This window comes from Haliotis cracherodii, unplaced genomic scaffold, assembly GCF_022045235.1.
Source record: "Haliotis cracherodii isolate W230 unplaced genomic scaffold, xgHalCrac1.p SCAF_23, whole genome shotgun sequence".
Taxonomy (NCBI): Eukaryota; Metazoa; Mollusca; class Gastropoda; order Lepetellida; family Haliotidae; genus Haliotis; species Haliotis cracherodii.
In genome coordinates, this window is record NW_027266279.1 from 1,121,240 (window position 1) to 1,147,713 (window position 26,474).

General features: G+C 40.2%; 1 protein-coding gene across 2 annotated transcripts in view; it reads right to left on the reverse strand.

Annotated features, from left to right (window-relative positions):
* LOC139471642 (activated Cdc42 kinase-like) overlaps window positions 1-24,490 on the reverse strand; it is a 161,982-nt gene extending 137,492 nt beyond the window's left edge. The window contains exon 1 of one of the 2 annotated variants that reach the window (XM_071254046.1): window positions 24,340-24,490. In XM_071254046.1, the coding sequence (XP_071110147.1) occupies window positions 24,340-24,412 (73 nt within the window). In that variant the 5' untranslated portion in view covers window positions 24,413-24,490. Of the gene's footprint in view, window positions 1-23,444; window positions 23,458-24,339 lie in introns of those variants that run through there. The other variant, XM_071254051.1, reaches the window with a different exon arrangement.
* Window positions 24,491-26,474: the final 1,984 nt, after the last annotated feature.

Here is a 26,474-nt window from a genome sequence, read left to right on the forward strand (position 1 = left end):
TCACACACAGATGTTAAACTGATTTCTGCCTCATCCCAACTGCATCTTAGAAATTGTACTGGAAATTCCACAAGGACAAGTCACAACTACAAGAAAAAGGTTTATTTTTATAAGATTAAATTATTTGTTTTTTAATATATTCCCCCTCTGTTCTCCCCAGATCCAACACTTTCATCATGTTTAATTATCCCAGTGTCGCCATATACTGGGTGGTTTCTAAATAATTCCTTGAACAAGATAAAACAAAATGTTTTTTCCCTGGTTTGACTGGCTATTAGTAAGGAGGGGTCTGCAGCACTCATCCATCTTTATAAATAATTTATTGCCATGGCCACCAGATGGCTGGCGAAGAACAAAGGAGTCTACTACAAGAAGGGTGGGTTTGTATGACCTCAGATAAACATGGAAATGAACAATTGTAATACCGGAAATACCCTAATAAGGCCAGACCAATTTATTGAGTTGTTTTACACGTCTTCTTTGACACTGTGCCCAGGAGAAGGATAAACAAAAATAAAAAGTATGTCAGGGCTGACTTAAGATTTATCATGTTAATGTGTATTAAACATGTTAAACACAACAAATGTTCCAAAGAGAGCTTAATAAACATTAAGCAGGGTTGTTCAAATACCGAAGTTAAGCATTGTTTCAGATTTATCTTTTTTTGTGACACTTGCAAAATATATAGGTCTTGTCCATTATAGATGAAAATGAATTGGTTTTAACCATGTTTATCTAAAAAGAATTGATAACTACTCTTTTTTTTATCCAATATGACTTAAATGTTAATAAACATGATAATCATATCTCAAGACACTGCACTTTCCATTCTGAATCCGACAAATTCTAGTTAGTTAACCTGTTTGTTTGTTTTTAACTCCGTTTTGAGCAAAATTTCAACTCGATGACGGCAGTCTTACCGGGGTAAATAGTCTGGACCAGACAATCCAGTGATTGACATCATGATCATCAATCCACACAATTTGAACACGATGACATGCATCAACAGTCAGTGAGTACGACCACGCGATTCCCATTAGTCGCATCTTACAAATTAACCTGACCAGAGTTGCAACAGAGGATAAAAGACAGATTCAAATATTGTAACATCATCTCCTAATAAACCTGTGAAGATTCCGGGGTAGAATAGGTCTTCAGCAACCCATGCTTGCCGTAAAGGGTGACTCTGCTTGTCGTAAAAGGCGACTAACGGGATGGGGTGGTCAGGCTCACTGACTTGGTTGACTCATGTCATCGATCCCAATTGCGTGGATCGATGCTCAAGATATCAATCACTGGATTGTCTTGTCTCTCGATTATTTACAGACAGCCGTCATATAGCTGGAATATTGCTGAGTGTGGCGTTAAACAACAAAGCAACCAACCAACCAGCCAAATCATCTCCTAATAACGCAATAGTCTCAGTTTTGACAGCGATCATATTTCGAAGCACCTACAGCCTCTGCATCCAGCCACCGAATCAGTCATCAGCATCATGATGTTCACTTCAGACGATGTTGATATTTGAAATTGCCACCATGAACACCCCTGCAACCCAAGGTTAATGTACACAGTGCGGGCACAAAGCCTATTCTGTGCAATCAACAAGCATGAAATGTACATGAAATGAACACAGGGTCCCCGATGACAGCTGACTGAGAGGTGAGGATCAATTTCAGCCTGGTTTCACCTTATCGGCTTGACATTTATTGGTATTAAGGACAAATAATGGCCCTAGCTTCTCAGCTGTCAACCACTTGTATGTACGATAATGTCAATTTCAGAATCTCAAAATCACAGCAGGAGTAATTAGTAATGGAGAACTGGGACATATTCTCAAACAGTAACTGAACTAAGAGTCTGTGTATCTATGAAGACAGTAGGATTACTTAGTCAATCCTTCTGTCTAAAAGGTGACTACGCTTGTCGTAAGAGGCGTCTGACTAACGGGATCAGGTGGTCAGGCTCGCTGACTTGGTTAATGTATGCCATCGATCCTGCTTACGTGGATCAATGCTTTTGATATTAATCACTGGACTGTCTGGTCCAGACACGATTATTTACAGACCGCTGACATATAGCTTGAATATTGCTGAGTGCGGCGTTAAACAACAAAACAAATCATAGAAACACAGATTCTAAATTTCACTGTTCATCTTAAAAATAATTTCAGAAGTGATATATATACTTGTTCCTATTCGATACATTTGTCTTGAGAAATATTTAAAGGTATCTCATTTTCTAAATATTGCTTTCAAAAACTGTGAAATAATGTCTCCTTTGATTGAATGACGTGTTGCTAGTGAATATGTCTTTTAATTTTCAAAACAATATTTTTTTCAAATTAAAAAAGGCTCTTACCAATTCCCGTTACTGTGAAACTTCAGCCCTCGTATGTTTGGTAACAAATATTATATACAGGTTTCAAATCTACATCAGGTTTATCTCATGCTGCAAAGAACATTTCATACTGTGCAGCATTTTGCATTCAGTCATATCCGAACAATTTCCATCTTGATAATGAATTTTTTTTTAAACAAATCTCAAAAACAAGGCCTGTTGACAACCTTCACCTTGGTCAGACCAGAGTCAGCCAGACCTGCAGTGAATTCCCACAGACCATGTCAAATATAGTCAATACCGGGGTCTGACTTTGACGGATGCCAAATCAGGAAGAAGTGTAATGTCTGGTCACAAGTTCCTTCCTCAAGCAGATCAATGATACATTGCCCTGTCAATCACCACACACACACACACACACACGTGTGCCTCACAGCATCGGAAGTCTGTATCGTCCTACAACCACTACAGGTTGGGATTATGTTGAAATCTCCTCAAATACTATTAATTTGTCAGAATTATTGCTTATCTTCGCTAGGAGTTATTGAGGACTTTTAGCATCAGATTTAATAATCCAATTTCATAAATCATCTTGGGTTTTACATGGCAGTGATCACCTAAGTCACAATAAACAAGGAAAATAATCTATAACACATTTTTCTCAAAACGTGATATAGGGAGGTGTAACATGTTTTCATTTTTTCTTGAAAACAAGTGATGAGGGAGGAAGACATGTTTTTTCTGCCCTACAAGAATACCAACAAACAGCTTGCCACCCACTCAACTCAGCTCTTCAATACAATGCCAGTTGTCAGGCGATGCACCGATGCAGTGTTGGAAATAAGAACCTGCCCGTAGGCCAGTGACAGGTAGATCTTGTGTCGGGCCCATGGTGGAGGGTTCCGATGGCAGTCTGGTAATTTGTGTTATTTCAAACACTGCATCACTGATGCCCAAGGAACGTGTGCTTTCCTTCAGCCAAACTTGTCCACCAAAAATTACACAAATGATTTCAGCAATGTTCAAAATAGGGGAGAATTTGGGGGAAATCTATTTGGCAACTACAATTTAAAAAAATAAGTTTGCTTGTGTGGTTTCAAGTTTTAAAAAAAATGACAAAGGGCAAAGGTTTCAAAACTGAATTGAGAACATCAAAGCTACAATGGTTGTTGTTGGCCATGGTGATGCTAGGTGTGTTCGGGTGGATTGTTTTGCTCAGAAGCTGGAAACCTTTGTTTAGGCACGTTTCCGCTCACGAATGAGAAATGCATAGTATAAGATTGGATAAGTTTCAAAATTAAAAAGCTACAAAAAAAAAAGGGTACTTTGATAGAAAATCTTGTCATGACGATTTATGTTTGAGTCTTTGGTCAAAGGAAACCACCTCAAACACGAAGGTTGAGTTTCACTTTATTATTCTGATTCGGCATGTTTGGTGGAGTGTTGTAAAGTATTGGCGGCAATGTCCAATATGTACATGATCGCAAGCAGTGACACAACCACCAACTGCTGGGAACATTTAAGGGTGTGGTTTAATGTTCATTTTATCAAGTAACAGAATACACAAGGAAAGTTCTGTTGTCATTAAACACCATGAGACAAATATAACCTTTTAAATGCAGTTTCACCAGGTTTGAAAGGTCAAAAGTGTTTGAAAACATTTTGAACCAAAATGACGATGGACCACCTCAACGAATTCGCTAAATACAAAACAATACAGAACAAAAAAAATCATCAGTTTTGAAAAGTCATTAAGGACAGAAAAACTTAATTTCCCCTTCACTTGAGATGAGAACAAGATTGTACTGTAATGAGATATTTCATTGTTGAAGGTTCCGTGAACCATGATACACGAAAATACAAAGCATCAACGCAAGAGAATACTCAGTCTCGATTATCTGCCAAAACAGATTCCATTTGGGCAAAATAGTGGTGACAATGATATCAATAGATCGTTCATAATCAGTCACGGCACCAGGTGTTCAGCAAAAGGCCCTGTGTAACTCTGACTAAAAAAATACATTCTCAAAAGGTTTCTTAATCATGTTAATGGACATTTTTCAAATAACTGAGATCTCTTCTAACACTTGAACTGTCCAGATTGTGCTGGAGGTCCAATCTTCAATGCTTTTCCAATGTCAAAAGTATTGGCGGCAATACAACATACCAATGCTTACAGAAATGTTTTTTTTGACACAGAAAACACATGTTTTACAGAAACCCATACTGAAACTTAATGTTTTTAAATCACAAAATACATACAAGATTTTACCTGTTTGACAAGGGACATATATTGAAATATTTCTAAAATTTTATTTCCCAATCTGAAAGAAAAAAGAATTCTTATTCCTATCCTTATTCCTACAATTATCATGTTTATGGGCAATGAAATGCTCAATTTGTATTGAGAGAATAAGGTTTTATGCACCTTTTCGCACCCAGGATTCGGGATTCGAACCCAGGCCTTCGGCAGGACAAGCGGACACTGTAACCGCTCGGCCACCCCACCACCCAGTTCAACTTGTATCATTTTTCTCTTCAGAACATGGAACACTTTCTTCCTCAAAGACTTTCCCAATCGAACAATTTGAATTAGTTCCACGGTATGAAAACCAAACATTGCTTGAGGTACAATCTGTCACAACAACTCAATCATTTCACAGTGAAGCCACAACCCAGCAAACTGGACACAGAAGATGTTTCCTGGACAGCGGTCAGCAATGGTCATTGAAAGGACGAAGTATCTCATTATCTGTGGTCAGCTGATCAATAGTCCTTTAATCATAGCAACTGACCAGTCGAAGTATGATTGAAGTGTCCCGTACGACCCCATCACCGCCCCATCAAGCAAACTAATATAGCGGAATAGACGAGTATGACTGCAATCAACGTCTTTGTCTTAATCAATACAATCAATAACAACTGATACCAACATGGAAGGCACTTCTTTCATGTGCTCACATTTGCAGATAAGGACAAGATTTATTCCTGAATACTGTCTTGATTAAGAGATATGTTCCTAGTCAACTTGGGGAAATTGCAGGTTTATTCTCAATAAGAAACAGGGGGGATGATAAAATTGACAATAAACATGGAATGTAGCAATGAAGAAACTAATCAAGAATGTTCTACAACTTACTTTTTGAAACATTTTCAGATAATGAAATATCGACAGATCATCATACCATTAACATGGTTTTTTTCAAACTTAACATTTCCAAAATTACAGCAAAAATTTAATGAAGACCAACATTGAAGGAACTTGAAAACAACTGAAAAAAAGATGTTTTCTCAAATATGTCATGTATACATAAATTGCAAAAAACAATATGTATACATGCTGATAATGGAAAATATAGTTTATGTTATTTCCGTATGGCTACTATAAGATTGTAGGGGGGCATGAGTCACATCCCACACATAATTCTGGCCAACCCTGGATCTTTATAAAAACAGGTTTCTACTTTCTGGACATGCTGGAGGATGCAGCAGCAGACATGTTGAACACACCCCAGGTTTGATTATCACCAAAACAAAAAATGTTTTTCAAACATTGCTATCAATTGAGATGTAAACATTTATTTTGACATGAAACTTACCATTGCTTACTGTGACTTTTCTAGACACAAATGCCCTTTGGACAATTTTTATGATTTTAGCATTACACATGTTATATGCCATCACCAAAATAGAAAAATATCAGGATATTTTAGATAACTATCAGTCGACGTTCTAAAACATGAACTGATCTGAAACCCCGACAACACAAAACAAGCTAAAGTCACTAAATTATTAACTATTGTATCCTATTTAGTTGCTCAAAAGACTATATACATCTATTCACAAGGACAATGATTCACTATCAGATGAAGTTTAAATGGAGGCATAAACATAACATGTCAACACCAGAGAATAATCAGTCTCGATTATCTGTCGAAACCGATTCCACCTTGTGCAAAAGTCAAAACGGTGGTGAAACTAATATGACTGGATCGCTGAAAATCATCTTTTAAAATTTGTAGAAGATTCAGAATCACCAGGTGTTTTAGGAATTACATTTTCCTTGTTAAGATTTATCATTCATCTTAAACTGATATGATCAGGTGAACTATCCCTGAAGGAATTTTGTCTATACTCAATATACTAACTTTGTCTCACATATTTGAAGACAATCATTAGTAACAATGATATACTTAGCATTATGTTTTGGAAGCAATTGTCCCAGAAATGGGTTAATCACTACATATGCCAGAATCATGAATATCTTCACCACACGAACCTGAATATGCAGAATTTTCTCTCAACAATCGGATCTCTACCTGGATATAGCCACCACTATCAAAGTATCCAGTGATTAGCCCTGAAATAGCCGCTGTCCTGTGTTGGCCTGGGGGGAATACAGATCTATGCGTAGCCTCTCTCTTCAGGGATCTGCCTTGATTACCAGTCCCACTATGTAAACAGGAGCGGAATCCTATAAAGCTGATAAATTAGCAGTGTAAGTGATTGGTCTTGACAAGTACATGATAACTAGCCATACAGCACTGACATGTCTGTTGACAGGTGCTTGTCAATTTCACCACCACTGAAAGTAACGAAGGTTATTATGAAATTGACAAGATTTAAAACAAACATGGAAGAACTAAACCTCAGCATGATACTCAAACTCTCATACATCTCAAATCGGCTTCATGTCAATATGGAAAAAGAAAAAGTCTAATATATATAGACAGACACAGTACAAAAAGAGGTTAAATAACACCCAATTCTTTCATATTTCTATAGTTAATCTGCCCCAACATTACTATAATTAATCTGTCAAGGCAATTTTAAATAATCTGGGGTTCTTTAACTTCTTTTGAGTAGTATATATTAACGCTAATTTCAAAAGACAAAACAAGAGGTATCAACGGATGTAAACAATACATTCCCCTCATTAAGCCCATCCCATCACGTGATTAAGGCAAGGGCGTGCCTGATGGCGGTCAAGCTCAAGTAGATGTAGAATGGCAAATGAGTCACAAAAAACAAACATGCCCCACCAGCCGCATCACAGATATCCGTTACCATGGTTACTTAGATTTGGTCAGTTACAACTTCAGCATTTCGGTTGTTTTAATGAAGGTATAGCTGACTGTCTATTCTCTAGTTCTCCATTCACATAATTTATAAAGATATGTGAACAAGGATTTGTGAATAAATCACAGACATGGTATCTACCGTATTCATTGCAATAAGCACAGTGGGCACTTGGGAAACAAACATTCCAAAGAAGGACACTTATTAAAACTAGCGTTTTAATGAAACTAAAACATTTTTATAAAAGTCACAATGCAATAAGTACACCCCTTCTACACTGATATGTCACTTTGTTGAAAAAAATAAGTAATTTTTATAAGAAAACAGAGCTGTCGTGTCAGTTTCGGGAGCTTTTTGGAGCAGGACGCTTAACTCAGCAAATACCATGAGCTGCAGATAAATACAGTATTTGCATAAAATGCACGAACTAATCCCCATAACCAAATCAATTTTGAGTTGCTTGCATACAAATATGCATGAAGAAATTTGACAACCCAACAATAACACTCTGTTTTTTTCAGCTTGCATACGAATGTGTTGACAGATCTTTTCTTACTGACTGAATGCAGCATCAATGTATAGACATGACCTCCGCTGCAGTGAATGTAGGCATCAATGTATAGACATGACCTCCACTGCAGTGAATGCAGCATCAATGTATAGACATGACCTCCGCTGCAGTGAATGTAGGCATCAATGTATAGACATGACCTCCACTGCAGTGAATGCAGCATCAATGTATAGACATGACCTCCACTGCAGTGAATGCAGGCATCGATGTATAGACATGACTTCCGCTGCAGTGAATGCAGGCATCGATGTATAGACATGACCTCCGCTGCAGTGAATGTAGGCATCAATGTATAGACATGACCTCCGCTGCAGTGAATGTAGGCATCAATGTATAGACATGACCTCCGCTGCAGTGAATGTAGGCATCAATGTATAGACATGACCTCCACTGCAGTGAATGCAGCATCAATGTACAGACATGACCTCCGCTGCAGTGAATGTAGGCATCAATGTATAGACATGACCTCCACTGCAGTGAATGCAGCATCAATGTATAGACATGACCTCCGCTGCAGTGAATGTAGGCATCAATGTATAGACATGACCTCCGCTGCAGTGAATGTAGGCATCAATGTATAGACATGACCTCCACTGCAGTGAATGTAGGCATCAATGTACAGACATGACCTCCACTGCAGTGAATGTAGGCATCAATGTATAGACATGACCTCCGCTGCAGTGAATGTAGGCATCAATGTATAGACATGACCTCCGCTGCAGTGAATGTAGGCATCAATGTATAGACATGACCTCCACTGCAGTGAATGTAGGCATCAATGTACAGACATGACCTCCACTGCAGTGAATGTAGGCATCAATGTACAGACATGACCTCCACTGCAGTGAATGTAGGCATCAATGTATAGACATGACCTCCACTGCAGTGAATGATACACTAATGTGCAGCATCTTGTAACCTAGACATTACAACACTCGTCCCCATCAGAAACCACAGTGTTTCAACTTGTGTATTTCAAAATGTATATATATATACAGCTGAACCTAATGTCGACTCAAAGGTTCAACTGTCACTCCCTTTCACTCATTATATACACTAAGGAATACAGTAGGAATGTGTAGCAGGGCATGTGTCCATCTTGAGATCTGTTTAATGACAAGTCATCCAATATCAGATCATAGGGTGCTGTTTGAATCCCTGCATAGGAGGGTATTTTGTAGTCTGTCTCTCAGTCACTGAACCATGTTATTTTCACTTTCGCCCACCCCTAACTGGTAATGCTATAGCCCTAAATGAAGCAAGTCTAGATTTGCCAGAAGTTCACACCATCTCACCGGGGCTCCTTTTCAGTTTAAATGTTGTTTGTTTCTAGCAAAATCATATATTTTCAGAGACTAAGCATAAGTCGAGGTATATCGCTTATATAAAAAAATAAAGTTGGATCATCATGTGACTGCAAAACAAAGCCACAAAAACACACTCAAATAAAAGAACAGTTCAGCAAAAGAAATATTACTGGTCGATCTACCAAAGATGAGGTACTTAGATACTCAAAGGGATGTTTTTCACTTTATCTTGGCATGTGGAAAAGATTGATTTCTTCGTTATAAGGTAATAAGATGGTATCATCGTGTGATTCATTACCGTTGTCAATTTCTATCTCCATACTGATGTAGTACTTATCACTGCTTTTTCAGATGATGCAGTCCTGGTAGAGTTGTCTCCCTTATCCTTCTCCATCCCAGAGGTTTTATTGGAATCAGTTGAGGAAAAGCCATAATCAATATTGCCTTAAAATGTGGAACATTTGTGTATGTTGATCTGTTCAGTTACTACCGGGTACATGAAGATAAGGAATGCAACTTCATTAGCTACAACATCATCCTGAACCATTCGTATTTTAATGTTGGAGCTCTGCAACACCTGATGAATTCATAAGCAGGATTGTACGCGAAGCAGAAACGTCCAGTATGTACAAATGTATGGAATGGACGCAAAAAAATATATATTGCATCTCGAAAGATGCACAAGAATATGTATTGTAACAAATTCTTGACAAGAATTACAATGGTGATTAAAGAAAACACTAAATCTTACAGTACATGCAGTACACTACACCATTTCATTACTTTACAGTGCCCTCATATTTCCTGTAAAACCCCTTGGAATTAGTAAATGGGGGTCCTCTTGACCCTTAGTTTTTAAGGTCAAAGCAAACCCTGCATAAGTTTACCGAACTGAACAAATGAATACCATATTCGACGTAATAAGCGCCCCGCTCTAATAAGCGCCCACGGGAATATTTGCTAATATATTGGCTAGTGAACATCCCAATTAGCACCCTTTCCAATTGATCAATGTATACAAGACTTATTTATTCGCGTATAATACACACTCGTGTGTGATATGCACCCTCAATTATGGGGAATTTAATTCTGGAAAAATAGATTTGTCGTACATAAACATTTCAGGCTGTCAGCATAAACCACGAAATTTTGAGAGCGCCCTGGGCGCTTATTATGTCAAATACGGTAATCAGTATTTCATCCAGTTTCACTACAGCATCCCCTGAACATGCAGTGCTCAAAAATGAAAGTCAAGGGGCCCTTCCCCCCACTCAACGGCTTGAATTAAAAGCTTTCGTAAGTGAAGCCTATTTTACAAATAGTGATACTGTCGCGTGCTGCTTTATCAGTAGCGTCAAACAAACATAGCGGATAGGTATCCAGTATAATGCATGTGTACCAAAGATAAAAATAAAAAATAGTCCATCAAGTGAAAGGCTCAATTTAAGCCAAAATGGATATCCAGTAGTAGCCAATGTAGACAACATGGTGGAGCTGTTCAGGTGACATAAAACTGTGCATGGATTTATTTATGTCTCGCTACTGGCAACAGTATTTAGCTACAGTATAAAATCCCAAAAAGAACATGTTTACAAAGTCTTGCATTAATCCATTCAATAAGGCCTATCTAACATTTCTCAAACATGAGCTGTGTCATGTGTCTTATAATGATCATAAAATTCTCTCAACGAAGAAATGACAGTACAATTATCATAAATTTGAATGTTTTTTAATAATCTGTGTATATTTGGGGATGGGGATGTGAAAAATGTGTTACTTTGTGTGTGTATTTGTGTGAAAACTGTAACATACATAGCGTCTGTGTGTGTGTGTGTTTGGGGGGGGGGGGGGACATGACAGCCAAGGCTTATGGTATCATGTATCTTCTTATACCGTCATTAATTGATACATTCAGCAACTACAACTGTTGGCTGAAATATCATCAGAAAGATTTCCGTCCCTAACGCATACTTCAAATTTTAACAATAATCAATAATTTAGTTAAATATGTCCAGAGCCTGTTCAACAGCGTATTTAATACTCCTAGCCAGGAGTTGTGGTGAATAACAATTCGAGGTTTACGGGCGAAAGTTTTACCATCATCTGCGCGCGTAAATTCGAAGGCATCGTAAAAAATATAGGCCTAAAGCAAAATCGATAAGACGCATAGTCCTACCTGTCTGTGTATCTGCACGTTACAAAGTGGTCTTTACTGACACCAATCTTGAAAGACGCAGTGTGAATGAATTAAAAATATCGACTCACCTGAAAAGACGTATTGAATGTCGTCACTGTCAACGTGGCATCAGCAGATAATCGATTAATGAGTCATAATCAATCTCGTAATGTCAAATGCAAACATTTCCTCGCGTGCGTATGTGATGGAAACAAATGCCATTCCAGCGGCGGAAACAAGTGTGGTGTAAGGGAGGCAACTCTAATTACCATGTGAACAATGTGTTTGTATATCGGTAAAGCACACGACCACCATTCATTTAAGAATTATATCGATATGCTGTCAGGCAACAACGAAATTGTCATTGTACAAGTTGGCATCAACTTAATAAGTCGCGCATTAGTTAGTATACCAGCAAATTGATTTAAATTCGTCAATACATGTTTGTCTTTTAAGAGTCAGGGTTCTCTGTAGAATCCCCCACACATATCTCCAATTTAATGTTGCAGTTACGTGCATTGTGTGGAATTGAAAGTGTCACTCTGTACTAGGGTTAAACATCTATTGCCGGACCATCTCGATCATAAAACTTTATAATTATAGTAGTTCAACTCATTTTACTACACATGATTGCAGAAGAGTTGGCGCCATATGTTTGTAATATGTACACGTGGAAGAAATATGTAAACAACTATTTACTGACAACTGTTATAGGAACTATTCCTGCACCATGACTGTGGAATATATTTATTTTGTAAAAAAAATAATTCTAGAAACGCTTACAAAATCAAGCCTAGCCAGCTCTTGTTAGCTCTATTCGAGTCGAGAAGGGTATTGTGTAATATAAGATTTCATAGACTAAATGTTAGTCTGGTCAGGAACATGCAGGCAAAATACACAAGCAGTTCTAGGTATTTTCAACTGTTATCCAGATTGACATGATCGTAGTAATTAATATACAGTCAAGTCTCGTTAATCCGGCATCGTTGGTTGCACATGATTGTGTCGGATTAACGAGTATGTCGGATAAACGAAATTAAGTGATCTGTGATCGAAAATGGGACGTCTTCACGATAGATAATAACCGTGTGGGTCTGCCTGTGAATTGTGGCCAACGCTGTGAAATGTGAAACAATGAAATGTGGGTCTGCCTGTGAATTGTGGGTAACGCTGTGAAATGTGAAACAATGAAATGTGGGTCTGCCTGTGAATTGTGGCCAACGCTGTGAAATGTGAAACAATGAAATGTGGGTCTGCCTGTGAATTGTGGGTAACGCTGTGAAATGTGAAACAATGAAATGTGGGTCTGCCTGTGAATTGTGGCCAACGCTGTGAAATGTGAAACAATGAAATGTGGGTCTGCCTGTGAATAGTGGCCAACGCTGTGAAATGTGAAACAATGAAATGTGGGTCTGCCTGTGAATTGTGGCCAACGCTGTGAAATGTGAAACAATGAAATGTGGGTCTGCCTGTGAATTGTGGCCAACGCTGTGAAATGTGAAACAATGAAATGTGGGTCTGCCTGTGAATTGTGGCCAACGCTGTGAAATGTGAAACAATGAAATGTGGGTCTGCCTGTGAATTGTGGCCAACGCTGTGAAATGTGAAACAATGAAATGTGGGTCTGCCTGTGAATTGTGGCCAACGCTGTGAAATGTGAAACAATGAAATGTGGGTCTGCCTGTGAATTGTGGCCAACGCTGTGAAATGTGAAACAATGAAATGTGGGTCTGCCTGTGAATTGTGGCCAACGCTGTGAAATGTGAAACAATGAAATGTGGGTCTGCCTGTGAATTGTGGGTAACGCTGTGAAATGTGAAACAATGAAATGTGGGTCTGCCTGTGAATTGTGGCCAACGCTGTGAAATGTGAAACAATGAAATGTGGGTCTGCCTGTGAATTGTGGGTAACGCTGTGAAATGTGAAACAATGAAATGTGGGTCTGCCTGTGAATAGTGGCCAACGCTGTGAAATGTGAAACAATGAAATGTGGGTCTGCCTGTGAATTGTGGCCAACGCTGTGAAATGTGAAACAATGAAATGTGGGTCTGCCTGTGAATTGTGGCCAACGCTGTGTAATGTGAAACAATGAAATGTGGGTCTGCCTGTGAATTGTGGGTAACGCTGTGAAATGTGAAACAATGAAATGTGGGTCTGCCTGTGAATTGTGGCCAACGCTGTGAAATGTGAAACAATGAAATGTGGGTCTGCCTGTGAATTGTGGGTAACGCTGTGAAATGTGAAACAATGAAATGTGGGTCTGCCTGTGAATTGTGGCCAACGCTGTGAAATGTGAAACAATGAAATGTGGGTCTGCCTGTGAATTGTGGGTAACGCTGTGAAATGTGAAACAATGAAATGTGGGTCTGCCTGTGAATTGTGGCCAACGCTGTGAAATGTGAAACAATGAAATGTGGGTCTGCCTGTGAATTGTGGGTAACGCTGTGAAATGTGAAACAATGAAATGTGGGTCTGCCTGTGAATTGTGGCCAACGCTGTGAAATGTGAAACAATGAAATGTGGGTCTGCCTGTGAATTGTGGGTAACGCTGTGAAATGTGAAACAATGAAATGTGGGTCTGCCTGTGAATAGTGGCCAACGCTGTGAAATGTGAAACAATGAAATGTGGGTCTGCCTGTGAATTGTGGGTAACGCTGTGAAATGTGAAACAATGAAATGTGGGTCTGCCTGTGAATTGTGGGTAACGCTGTGAAATGTGAAACAATGAAATGTGGGTCTGCCTGTGAATTGTGGCCAACGCTGTGAAATGTGAGACAATGAAATGTGGGTCTGCCTGTGAATTGTGGGTAACGCTGTGAAATGTGAAACAATGAAATGTGGGTCTGCCTGTGAATTGTGGGTAACGCTGTGAAATGTGAAACAATGAAATGTGGGTCTGCCTGTGAATTGTGGGTAACGCTGTGAAATGTGAAACAATGAAATGTGGATCTGCCTGTGAATTGTGGCCAACGCTGTGAAATGTGAAACAATGAAATGTGGGTCTGCCTGTGAATTGTGGCCAACGCTGTGAAATGTGAAACAATGAAATGTGGGTCTGCCTGTGAATTGTGGCCAACGCTGTGAAATGTGAAACAATGAAATGTGGGTCTGCCTGTGAATTGTGGGTAACGCTGTGAAATGTGAAACAATGAAATGTGGGTCTGCCTGTGAATTGTGGCCAACGCTGTGAAATGTGAAACAATGAAATGTGGGTCTGCCTGTGAATTGTGGGTAACGCTGTGAAATGTGAAACAATGAAATGTGGGTCTGCCTGTGAATTGTGGCCAACGCTGTGAAATGTGAAACAATGAAATGTGGGTCTGCCTGTGAATTGTGGGTAACGCTGTGAAATGTGAAACAATGAAATGTGGGTCTGCCTGTGAATTGTGGCCAACGCTGTGAAATGTGAAACAATGAAATGTGGGTCTGCCTGTGAATTGTGGGTAACGCTGTGAAATGTGAAACAATGAAATGTGGGTCTGCCTGTGAATTGTGGCCAACGCTGTGAAATGTGAAACAATGAAATGTGGGTCTGCCTGTGAATTGTGGCCAACGCTGTGAAATGTGAAACAATGAAATGTGGGTCTGCCTGTGAATTGTGGCCTACGCTGTGAAATGTGAAACAATGAAATGTGGGTCTGCCTGTGAATTGTGGCCAACGCTGTGAAATGTGAAACAATGAAATGTGGGTCTGCCTGTGAATTGTGGGTAACGCTGTGAAATGTGAAACAATGAAATGTGGGTCTGCCTGTGAATAGTGGCCAACGCTGTGAAATGTGAAACAATGAAATGTGGGTCTGCCTGTGAATTGTGGCCAACGCTGTGAAATGTGAAACAATGAAATGTGGGTCTGCCTGTGAATAGTGGCCAACGCTGTGAAATGTGAAACAATGAAATGTGGGTCTGCCTGTGAATTGTGGCCAACGCTGTGAAATGTGAAACAATGAAATGTGGGTCTGCCTGTGAATTGTGGCCAACGCTGTGAAATGTGAAACAATGAAATGTGGGTCTGCCTGTGAATTGTGGCCAACGCTGTGAAATGTGAAACAATGAAATGTGGGTCTGCCTGTGAATTGTGGCCAACGCTGTGAAATGTGAAACAATGAAATGTGGGTCTGCCTGTGAATTGTGGCCAACGCTGTGAAATGTGAAACAATGAAATGTGGGTCTGCCTGTGAATTGTGGCCAACGCTGTGAAATGTGAAACAATGAAATGTGGGTCTGCCTGTGAATTGTGGGTAACGCTGTGAAATGTGAAACAATGAAATGTGGGTCTGCCTGTGAATAGTGGCCAACGCTGTGAAATGTGAAACAATGAAATGTGGGTCTGCCTGTGAATTGTGGGTAACGCTGTGAAATGTGAAACAATGAAATGTGGGTCTGCCTGTGAATTGTGGCCAACGCTGTGAAATGTGAAACAATGAAATGTGGGTCTGCCTGTGAATTGTGGGTAACGCTGTGAAATGTGAAACAATGAAATGTGGGTCTGCCTGTGAATTGTGGGTAACGCTGTGAAATGTGAAACAATGAAATGTGGGTCTGCCTGTGAATTGTGGGTAACGCTGTGAAATGTGACACAATGAAATGTGGGTCTGCCTGTGAATTGTGGCCAACGCTGTGAAATGTGAAACAATGAAATGTGGGTCTGCCTGTGAATTGTGGCCAACGCTGTGAAATGTGAAACAATGAAATGTGGGTCTGCCTGTGAATTGTGGGTAACGCTGTGAAATGTGAAACAATGAAATGTGGGTCTGCCTGTGAATTGTGGCCAACGCTGTGAAATGTGAAACAATGAAATGTGGGTCTGCCTGTGAATTGTGGCCAACGCTGTGAAATGTGAAACAATGAAATGTGGGTCTGCCTGTGAATTGTGGCCTACGCTGTGAAATGTGAAACAATGAAATGTGGGTCTGCCTGTGAATTGTGGCCAACGCTGTGAAATGTGAAACAATGAAATGTGGGTCTGCCTGTGAATTGTGGCCAACGCTGTGAAATGTGAAACAATGAAATGTGGGTCTGCCTGTGAATTGTGGCCAACGCTGTGAAATGTGAAACAATGAAATGTGGGTCTGCCTGTGAATTGTGGCCAACGCTGTGAAATGTGAAACAATGAAATGTGGGTCTGCCTGTGAATTGTGGCCAACGCTGTGAAATGTGAAACAATGAAATGTGGGTCTGCCTGTGAATTGTGGCCAACGCTGTGAAATGTGAAACAATGAAATGTGGGTCTGCCTGTGAATTGTGGCCAACGCTGTGAAATGTGAAACAATGAAATGTGGGTCTGCCTGTGAATTGTGGGTAACGCTGTGAAATGTGAAACAATGAAATGTGGGTCTGCCTGTGAATTGTGGCCAACGCTGTGAAATGTGAAACAATGAAATGTGGGTCTGCCTGTGAATTGTGGGTAACGCTGTGAAATGTGAAACAATGAAATGTGGGTCTGCCTGTGAATTGTGGCCAACGCTGTGAAATGTGAAACAATGAAATGTGGGTCTGCCTGTGAATTGTGGGTAACGCTGTGAAATGTGAAACAATGAAATGTGGGTCTGCCTGTGAATTGTGGGTAACGCTGTGAAATGTGAAACAATGAAATGTGGGTCTGCCTGTGAATTGTGGGTAACGCTGTGAAATGTGACACAATGAAATGTGGGTCTGCCTGTGAATTGTGGCCAACGCTGTGAAATGTGAAACAATGAAATGTGGGTCTGCCTGTGAATTGTGGCCAACGCTGTGAAATGTGAAACAATGAAATGTGGGTCTGCCTGTGAATTGTGGGTAACGCTGTGAAATGTGAAACAATGAAATGTGGGTCTGCCTGTGAATTGTGGCCAACGCTGTGAAATGTGAAACAATGAAATGTGGGTCTGCCTGTGAATTGTGGCCAACGCTGTGAAATGTGAAACAATGAAATGTGGGTCTGCCTGTGAATTGTGGCCAACGCTGTGAAATGTGAAACAATGAAATGTGGGTCTGCCTGTGAATTGTGGCCAACGCTGTGAAATGTGAAACAATGAAATGTGGGTCTGCCTGTGAATTGTGGCCAACGCTGTGAAACGTGAAACAATGAAATGTCTCTTTGTGAAATGTGGTGGCACGTGGTCCTGTCACTTGGTGGATAGGTGACCGCATTCGGTAGCTTCAGAGTTTCTAGTGATTCGGTTCTGTCCAACACTGTAGCACATGTAGTGTCTCCGTTGGCTAGTGACCTCGTTTAAAATGTGTTTCTGTTCACCCAGCAGTGAAGTGGTACCCGGTAGGATGAGATAGTAGTGTGAATACTATACGTCTAGCGCCTCAAGGGCAGCTTGAGTTGTATACTCTCCAGGGAGCTGAGAATGAAATCGAGTGCAAACTGAGCTAGTTGCCCGGGTAATAGTGTAGAGTGTTGAGCATGCTTTTGGGTGTGGATTTGGCGCATAATAAATATGCACATTAAATGTGGATCTCCTTGTGAAATGTTGATCTCCAATGAAATAAGGGTCTCTTTGCTAAATGTGGAAGTGCTTGCGGAATGTGGATCTCCAATGAAATAAGGGTCTCTTTGCTAAATGTGGAACTGCTTGCGGAATGTGGATCTCCAATGAAATAAGGGTCTTTTTGCTAAATGTGGGACTGCTTGCGGAATGTGGATCTCCAATGAAATAAGGGTCTCTTTGCTAAATGTGGAACTGCTTGCGGAATGTGGATCTCCAATGAAATAAGGGTCTTTTTGCTAATTGTGGGACTGCTTACGGAATGTGGAATCCTTGTGCTGTGTAACACATGTTCAGAGACGTTTGCCAAGGATCAGTGGAATGTGCCGTTCTGCATAGATAGATAAAACTCATTTCACACGACAATACCATGGACGTTTTTCACAGCATTAATATTTCTGTCACTAAATAAATATACTTCGTATATGAAATTCCAGAGCAATATACACAAACTTTATCTCCCGACGACTTTTAAACTGTCATTATGTTGTTTTAGCTTTAACGCCGCGGGAGAAAACCAACAGAATTGTGGTGTGTGTGGCAGGTTCTTACAAGCTAAGTCCTTTACTCATATCCCGTGTATCTATCAAGACGCAATATTAACAAATATTAACATAAGCAGAGAAATAACATCTTGGCAGGGCGACATGGATGTGGCGGTCGAGCGATTAAACATATCTTTATTACAGTTTATCGAGATTGGCCAAATCTCAACTGTCGTGGTTTACAGCTGAAGTCGTACTTCATGAAAACACTGAGGACACTTTATCAGTAAGGGGCACATGGTTCGTGTATGACGGAAAACTTTTGAAGATAAGACGCACTCTTTGCTGGTAGTCAGAATTTACGCTGATCGAGATGTTTGACAGAGAGCTGCAGATGTTCACGTAACTGAACCTTCGTTACCAATCGTTTTTCTCCGTAAACCCCGAGACGGCATTCGGTTTGTTCCGGAATGACCCAAGTGGTCACGAATGCTGAGGGCTGTGACATGATTCAGTTCAAAGTGTAGAACCGACCGAAAGTTCGGGAAATGTGCCTGGTTAATCCAGTATTTTAATTTGATAATGATGACGTGGTTATTGATGCATTCTTGGCATCTTGGTTGTGCTTTCTACAGAAAGATCACTCCATCGAACATAGAGATATACTTTGTCCTGATGTCAGCACTAATCACCAACAAGTAATAAAATCATGCATTTCATTTTCAACACAGTATAGTCTTTTAATTCACAACGTATACACAGGCGATGGTTATACTCCACCTTGCCAAACCTGCCGTTTTCAACTATTTTAAAATTACTAATCTAAATCGAGAGAGAACAGCTTTCAAATGCCCAGGGAGGTCAAACGAAGGCCCCGTAGTCTGGAGGGCAGAGCGTCTGCCCAGAGAGAACGATAGGTCAGCTTTTTCGCGTCATATCAAAATGCGTTGAAAAGATGGTACTTGTTGTTACCCTCTTTGCCGCTCAGCATTAGGGGGATAAAAGAAGAAAGTTCAGATTCAATAAATTTCTTATGGGAGGTTCACATGATTTATTAAACAGAGCGTATAGTTTGGTGTTATAACTGAATCATGTATCTTAAACAAGTCTCAATAACTGATGTAACCAAATCTCCGTTGAAAACGGTTAACATACAAAACTGCCTTTCTGGCGTGTGAAGTTAAACAAGTTTGATCTCTAGTCCCTATATTTTTGGTTGCAAACAATAATCGCCTCGTTAGGGAGAGATTATTGCTTAACGCAGCACCAGCAATTTCTGGGCTATAATCACTCCGCTTATCGTGATACGTTATACACCTCATGTCAAAACCACCAGTATATCTTTACAGATACGTTCGCCATGCAATTTTGTTATTCCAAAATGGCATAACAATAGGAGAAAATACTTCTATTTGAAAATAACGTGTTCCAGAATATAATGTATACGATTAAATTGGCCTTCGGTTTTACAAAACAACATTCTTCTTTGATCATGCTAGGTGTCCTGAATAACGCGTGTGGTTAAAAAAGTAAATGTTACATGAGACATGGGACCGCCTCCGTGGTCTAGTGGTAGAGCGTCCGCCTGGAGACCGTAAGGTCCGGGTTCCGATCCCCGGCTGCGTCATATTAAAAGATGGTAATTGTTGTTACCCTGTCTGGTGCTCGGCATTAAGGGGCTAAAATAAGGACTGGTCGGCTCAGTCAGTATACTGTGTATGAGTGGGGTATTCATGTTAAACTGTGGCATGGTATCTCAGTGGGATAGCACTATAAAACTGGCATTTGCCCGGACTAGGACAAGTAGACAAAAACACATACACATATACGTGCATGCACGTCGCTTTATAGGTGCAATAATCTTGGACGCGACGTAAATCCAATTTCACCTCAACTCACCATAAGAAAGGGAATTGTCCCATAAGAAATGTAACCGAAGGGAGCGCTGGATGGGTTTCAGAATAGCCCAAAGCTGTTTCCTCCTGTGTTTTTGTTAAGGTTGTGAGATCAAAGTGACCACACACTGAAGTCAACTCACTGGACAACTGACCGATCAGCTGTCTGTGGCTGTGGATCATCTGTTTGGTCGGTGTAAACGTTCAACGACAGAAGTGTTTACAAAGCGAGCACACGTGGAGCAGCCCCGAAAGGATTTAGTCGGGGGACAAGGATGTATACCGAGGATGGACACGTAGGTCCCTAACTTCGCGGTATTTGGCCAGGGACGAGTGTTTATTTGACGAGTGCATGGATGGGGGATTCGGCCGTTGTCGGTGGCCCCAGTAGCCACAACATGGGACGGAGGTGGGTTGGTTGACTGTCATTTAGTTTCGGAAATGAAAATATTTTTTATGTTTATTTTGTCTGTTAATATATAATAGAAAGGAGCCCACAATATATCTTTATACAAAGTGAAGACATTTAGACTTGCCAAACTGCATTGTATTCTAGAATTATCTGTGTCGGTATGAGAGACTGACGGGTTGTATTATTTTGAGACTGACGTTGTGTTTCTGTTAAATGCTCTTCCTTTATTAGGCTTAGCTTGTCGTAAGCGGCGACTGACGGGATCGGGTAGTCAGGCTCACTGTCTTGGTTGATGCATGTCATCGTATCCCAAATGCAATGATCGATGCTCATGATGTCAATCACCGGATTGTCTGGTCCAGACTCGATTATTTACAGATTATTTCATATAGCTGGAATATTGCTGATTGCGGCGTTAAACAACAAACAAACACACAAATATAAGGCTCAGAAGACCCGATATTAACATTTCCCTCACTCATTCATTTAAAGGTACACGATATCAATCATATCTTCATCAATCCTCATCCTCATCATCAATCATCAATATCGTCGTCTTCATCGTCATTCTCATCATCATCATCATCATCGTCGTCGTCGTCGTCGTCGTCATCATCATCATCATATAGTATTGATGTGTATTTCGGCGTGCTAAAGATCACTAATACAAAAAACAACATGTCCATGGCTAGGGGAGCCTTCATCGATTAAATTTGATCCTACAAACATGAAACACAATTTTATCTTAACTAATTGTAGGATGCCAAAAAGCCAAACAATATGACATGCTATCGGCGGTCACTGTCACGCCTTCACTGTACAGTGTACACGTGTTTAGGTTCGGTTCCATGCTGACTGTCGGCCTGTAGTCAGGGTCATCTAGCAGCGATGAAGGAAATCCGCCGACACACTTTACCAGGATACAACTAGCGCTAAACATAGAGTCAGCCAGAGCGACTTCTGACACTCAAGTGGCGATGGATAACGCGCACTGTTATACTGATGCAAACAATGCTGTGATCCTACAAATTATATTTTGGAAATATAAGATATTTCTGGCGTATTTGTTTAAAATGGTAAATTAATGATGTTATGCATTTGTGAATGAATTCACATAATTTCTATTTATTATTATTATTATTATTATTATTATTATTATGATGATGATGATGATGATGATGATGATGATGATGATGATGATGAATATCAAGAAGCAGTAGTACATGTATCAGTGGTTGTAGTAGACATGGAAAACAAATAGTAGAAGTAGTAGACGCAGCAGGTGTATCAGCGTCCGGCATGTTAACAACATCAAACCGCCGCGACTGATTTAACTTATGCATCCCCTCTCCGGTGGTCGCGATCGTGCCTGCAGTTAATTGATTTCCTTTCTAAGTCGACAACGCCCACCAGTGAACCTTTCATACCATACAAAATATAATTAAAGTCAGACATCCCGTCCTTGATGTATTGTTGTGTCAGTCTTGTCGAGTTAGCATTGTATACACTGGAACCGCCCTGGCCTTACAACGCCGAGCACTTCAGTCACCATCTTAATCTTCATCATCATCAACATCCACATTAATTGTCATCACCATCACTCCATGTACATCATCATCCCCACCATCATTTCCATGATCATCGTCCAATGACATCATCATAATACATCATCATCAGCAGTAGCAGCATCGTTATAATCGTTGTCATCGTCATCACTCCCTTCACCTCTACATCATCGTCGTCAAATGCGTCAGCTTAACAGAATCATCATAATCCCCTCCATCCTCATCACCTTCAACACCATCATCACGTAGCCACCTTCATCACGCCATTACCCTCACGACGTCACCACCGCCTTCCCTTCATCACCATCATTACGTCATCACCTTCTTTACGTGAAAACATTACGTCAGCACCATCATAACCTTCTTCACGTCATCACCACCTATACGTCATCACCGCCTTCACGTCATCACCACCTTCACGTCATCACCTTTTTAACGTCATCACCTTTACGTCAGTACGACCTTCCCGTCATCAGCTTCTTTACGTGATCACATGACCCGTGAAGATCCGGGGTAGAATAGGTTTTCAGCAACTCATGCTTGCCGTAAAAGGCGACTATGCTTGTCGTAAGAGGCGACTAACGGGATCGGGTGGTCAGACTCGCTGACTAGGTTGATGCATGTCATCGATCCCAATTGCGTGGATCGATGTTCATGATATTTATCACTGGATTGTCTGGTCCAGACCCGATTATTTACAGACCGCCGTCATATAGCTGGAATATTGCTGATTGCGGCGTTAAACAACAAACCATAAAAACCAAACCGTGATCACATTACGTCAGCACCATCATAACGTAATCACCTTTACGTCATCAGCACCATCATAACGTCACCACCTTTACGTCATCACCACCTTCACGTCAACACCATCATAACATCATCAACGTCTTTACGTCATCACTGTCATTTCGTCATTACCTTCTTCATGTCATCACCATCTTCTCGTCTTCAAACTCATCACATAGCATAACTTCCTCATCATGATAACGCCGCGATATAAATGGAATACTGTAAAAAGCGGCGTTAAACCCAACTCACTCACTCACTCACCATGATTACTTGAGGATCATCACCGGGTCATCATCATTGTATTAATCATGATCACAAGCATAATCATGTCAGAACTCCTTATATTTACCTGTCATCACAAATACCTTTCATCATCACTAGACCTTGGATTACATCATTAGTGCTTTCCTCACAAATGCTGTCAACCTTGTTGATATCACAACACTCAAACCAGATTACACCTTCATGATTTCCTTGTCAAAACTGATATAAATTCGTGTTTAAAAAATTCAACCAGATCGTTTCGACATTTAAATTCAATACCCATTGTGTCGTCTTGAATCCAACAGCTGTCCCGCCACCCACGTGGTGTGTGTTCAGTTACCATGTCTATTGCTCATTATTGACGTATCTCACTTACACATGACTAATATCGACAAGCCATTATAACGAGCGTGAATTTAGCGATGTCAAGTACATTTGATATCCTACCATTATACCACTCCCATGCCTTAAGCTGGTGTGAAATTAAATCAAATAGGTGATGCGTAACTGTCTCAAATTTAAGTGGCGCATTTTTAAATTTGACAGTTTCATTTAGTGCAAGGGTACGATGACAAAAACAAATTTCCTAACTGTGGTGTACATTTTGCACTAAAATACACAGCTAAATAGGATATTATTTAAAAAAAAATGTTTTTCACATAATATATGTATTGGGTAAGGCGGATTGGAAGTTTTAGTGGTATCGATGAGCAGAAATCACCTTTAAATCCGATGTAATAACACGTATTCCTGTGACGTGAACGTGGCACAGTTAGCGAATGTACATGTATGCAATCGACAAGTTGTTGATTTCATGACTCTCCATCAATATGACAAATCAGCTGCTAGGCATAACAACTGACCCACAGTAGTCGCTCAGTGCACTGATAAAATAGCATGCTGGTCTGAATGGCAAGTCGCAACAGCAAATCGACTGACGTGAACCTTTATCTCAATTATAACACTTGGTAATCACTCACTGTTTTTCTTTCTGAATGACAGACGGAAGGACGAAGACCTTCTTCTCCTTACTTCTCTTCTATCCAGCGACATCGTTGTTGATTGAGTATTTAGTCCGATATTGACTTGACTAACTTTTTCACAACAACCCACCAACTTCCATTCCTCCCACAATCAACCAGGCGACATGTACTTCGCTTTAACGCGCATAGTCGTATACGACAAACTCCCCCGACATAACACACTTCTCAACACACTGCTAATTTTCTTGATAGTTATCGCTAATTTTAACGCCGCCGTGTTATACCAACAGTGGAATAGTATTTGCTTACATGGCTGTGTTATAACAAGAATGGTGCATTCTGGTAATCGGGTCGCGAATCCGTTATATTTACACTAAAGATAAGTAGATCGAGTTGATCAAGCCGTCGATTGGTGGAGCTTTCTTGTGCATGATAAATTTTAAAGGGCTAACGTTTTATTTTGGTGTGACGTGAATGGTGGGTATAAAGTTATATTTGGAGATAGATACCAGATTGTTTTTGGGGGGACGGTAGTTGGGGGGCAACCATGGAGCCTCTTGTAGAACAAGATTAGGACGTGAGAGGAAATATAGACCTCTTAAAACACCCGCACAGCTAGAGTTAATGAACAGTTTCATTAAACTCTTGCAGAACTACAAGATAATCTGTGATAAACCTCAAATCATTTCTCATTTCAAATTTTAGTCTACACAACTACACGGCTTAACGCTAACGCTTAGTCTCTTAAAATATATAATTTTGACAGAAACAAGCAACTACATTAAATTGAATGTGAACCTGTTGAAAATCTAGACTTGCTTCATTAAGGGATATAGAAGTACAGTAAGGGTTGGGCGAAAACGAAATTAATATTGTTCAGGGACTGTGAGACAGGCTACTGTTGTGAGTGAGTGAGTGAGTTGTGTTTAATACCGCTTTTAACGTGTTATCACGTCGTGTCAGCTTAAAGTGTGTGTGTGAAAGGGGGGGGGGGGGGCGGAAGCCGGAAGTGATGCAGGTCTCAGACGTTTATCACGGGGGGGGGGGGGGGGGGGGGGGGGGGACACCAGAAATGAGCTTCACTCATTGTACCCAAAAAATGAGTTTTCTTTCCAATTTGTGTTTCGATTACACGAAACTACACAACTGTTTTCGTGAGTATCCTTCCATTAGCGACATACAGCATTCACCTAAAATAACAACAGAGAAACCCTCATCTATCGCACAGGCGCTAATGACATTTTCTTGATGCATACCTTTCTTAGCATGTATATCTTAGAGGCGTCGGAACTCTGTTAATATTCCAGACAATAATCTTCATTTGACACACATTCATCATTCTTAATCTCTGGAGATTTGACCAGAATACTCAAAGTAAGTCAGCAGATGCAAAGCCTCTCCGCTCCCTGTTCATGCAATTACTGTAGCTAAACCTATCTACCAGCTTCACCAAACTCATCCAAGGCGCGTTTATCCATCCAGTTTCAAAGTTGGCAAAACCAAACTTCGAGCCCTTAACGAGAATAACAAATCAACAACGAAGGGTGTCTCCAGCTGATTTTGTCGACATTGGTTCAGCTGCAGGAATTCGTAACTTTAAAATAATATAAAACGATACTGACCCATGTATCCTCCGAGGCCGATATACATACGGAAGAAGCCTTTTAGGACCATTTGTTTTTAACATTTTCAACTATTTCAAGATACTTGATTAAAATTTCAAAATATAAGTTGAAATTTCAAACAAACAAAATTGACATTTTAAGATTTTAACTTGAAATTTCAAAGATTGTATCTTTAAAAATCACCTATGTATCTTGAGATTTTAAAATAGAATATTGAAATTAAACTTATTATCAATAAATTTCAAGAAAAAAAATCAAGCGGCCCTAAAATGGTTCCGTAGATACATGAGTTAATATGTTTTATTGTATTTAAAGGTACGTATTCCGTGGTTCATCTGATGTAGGTTTGCCTTCACTTGACGGGTTAGTAGTTTGGGTACTTACACTACCTATAAAACCCGAGTAGTTATCTTTCAGATAATAACATCGTTGTTACCAAGCGCCCTACACCAAGTAACCTGATACCGAGTTTCAACTACCTTGCAGAACGTGAAAAGAAACACATTC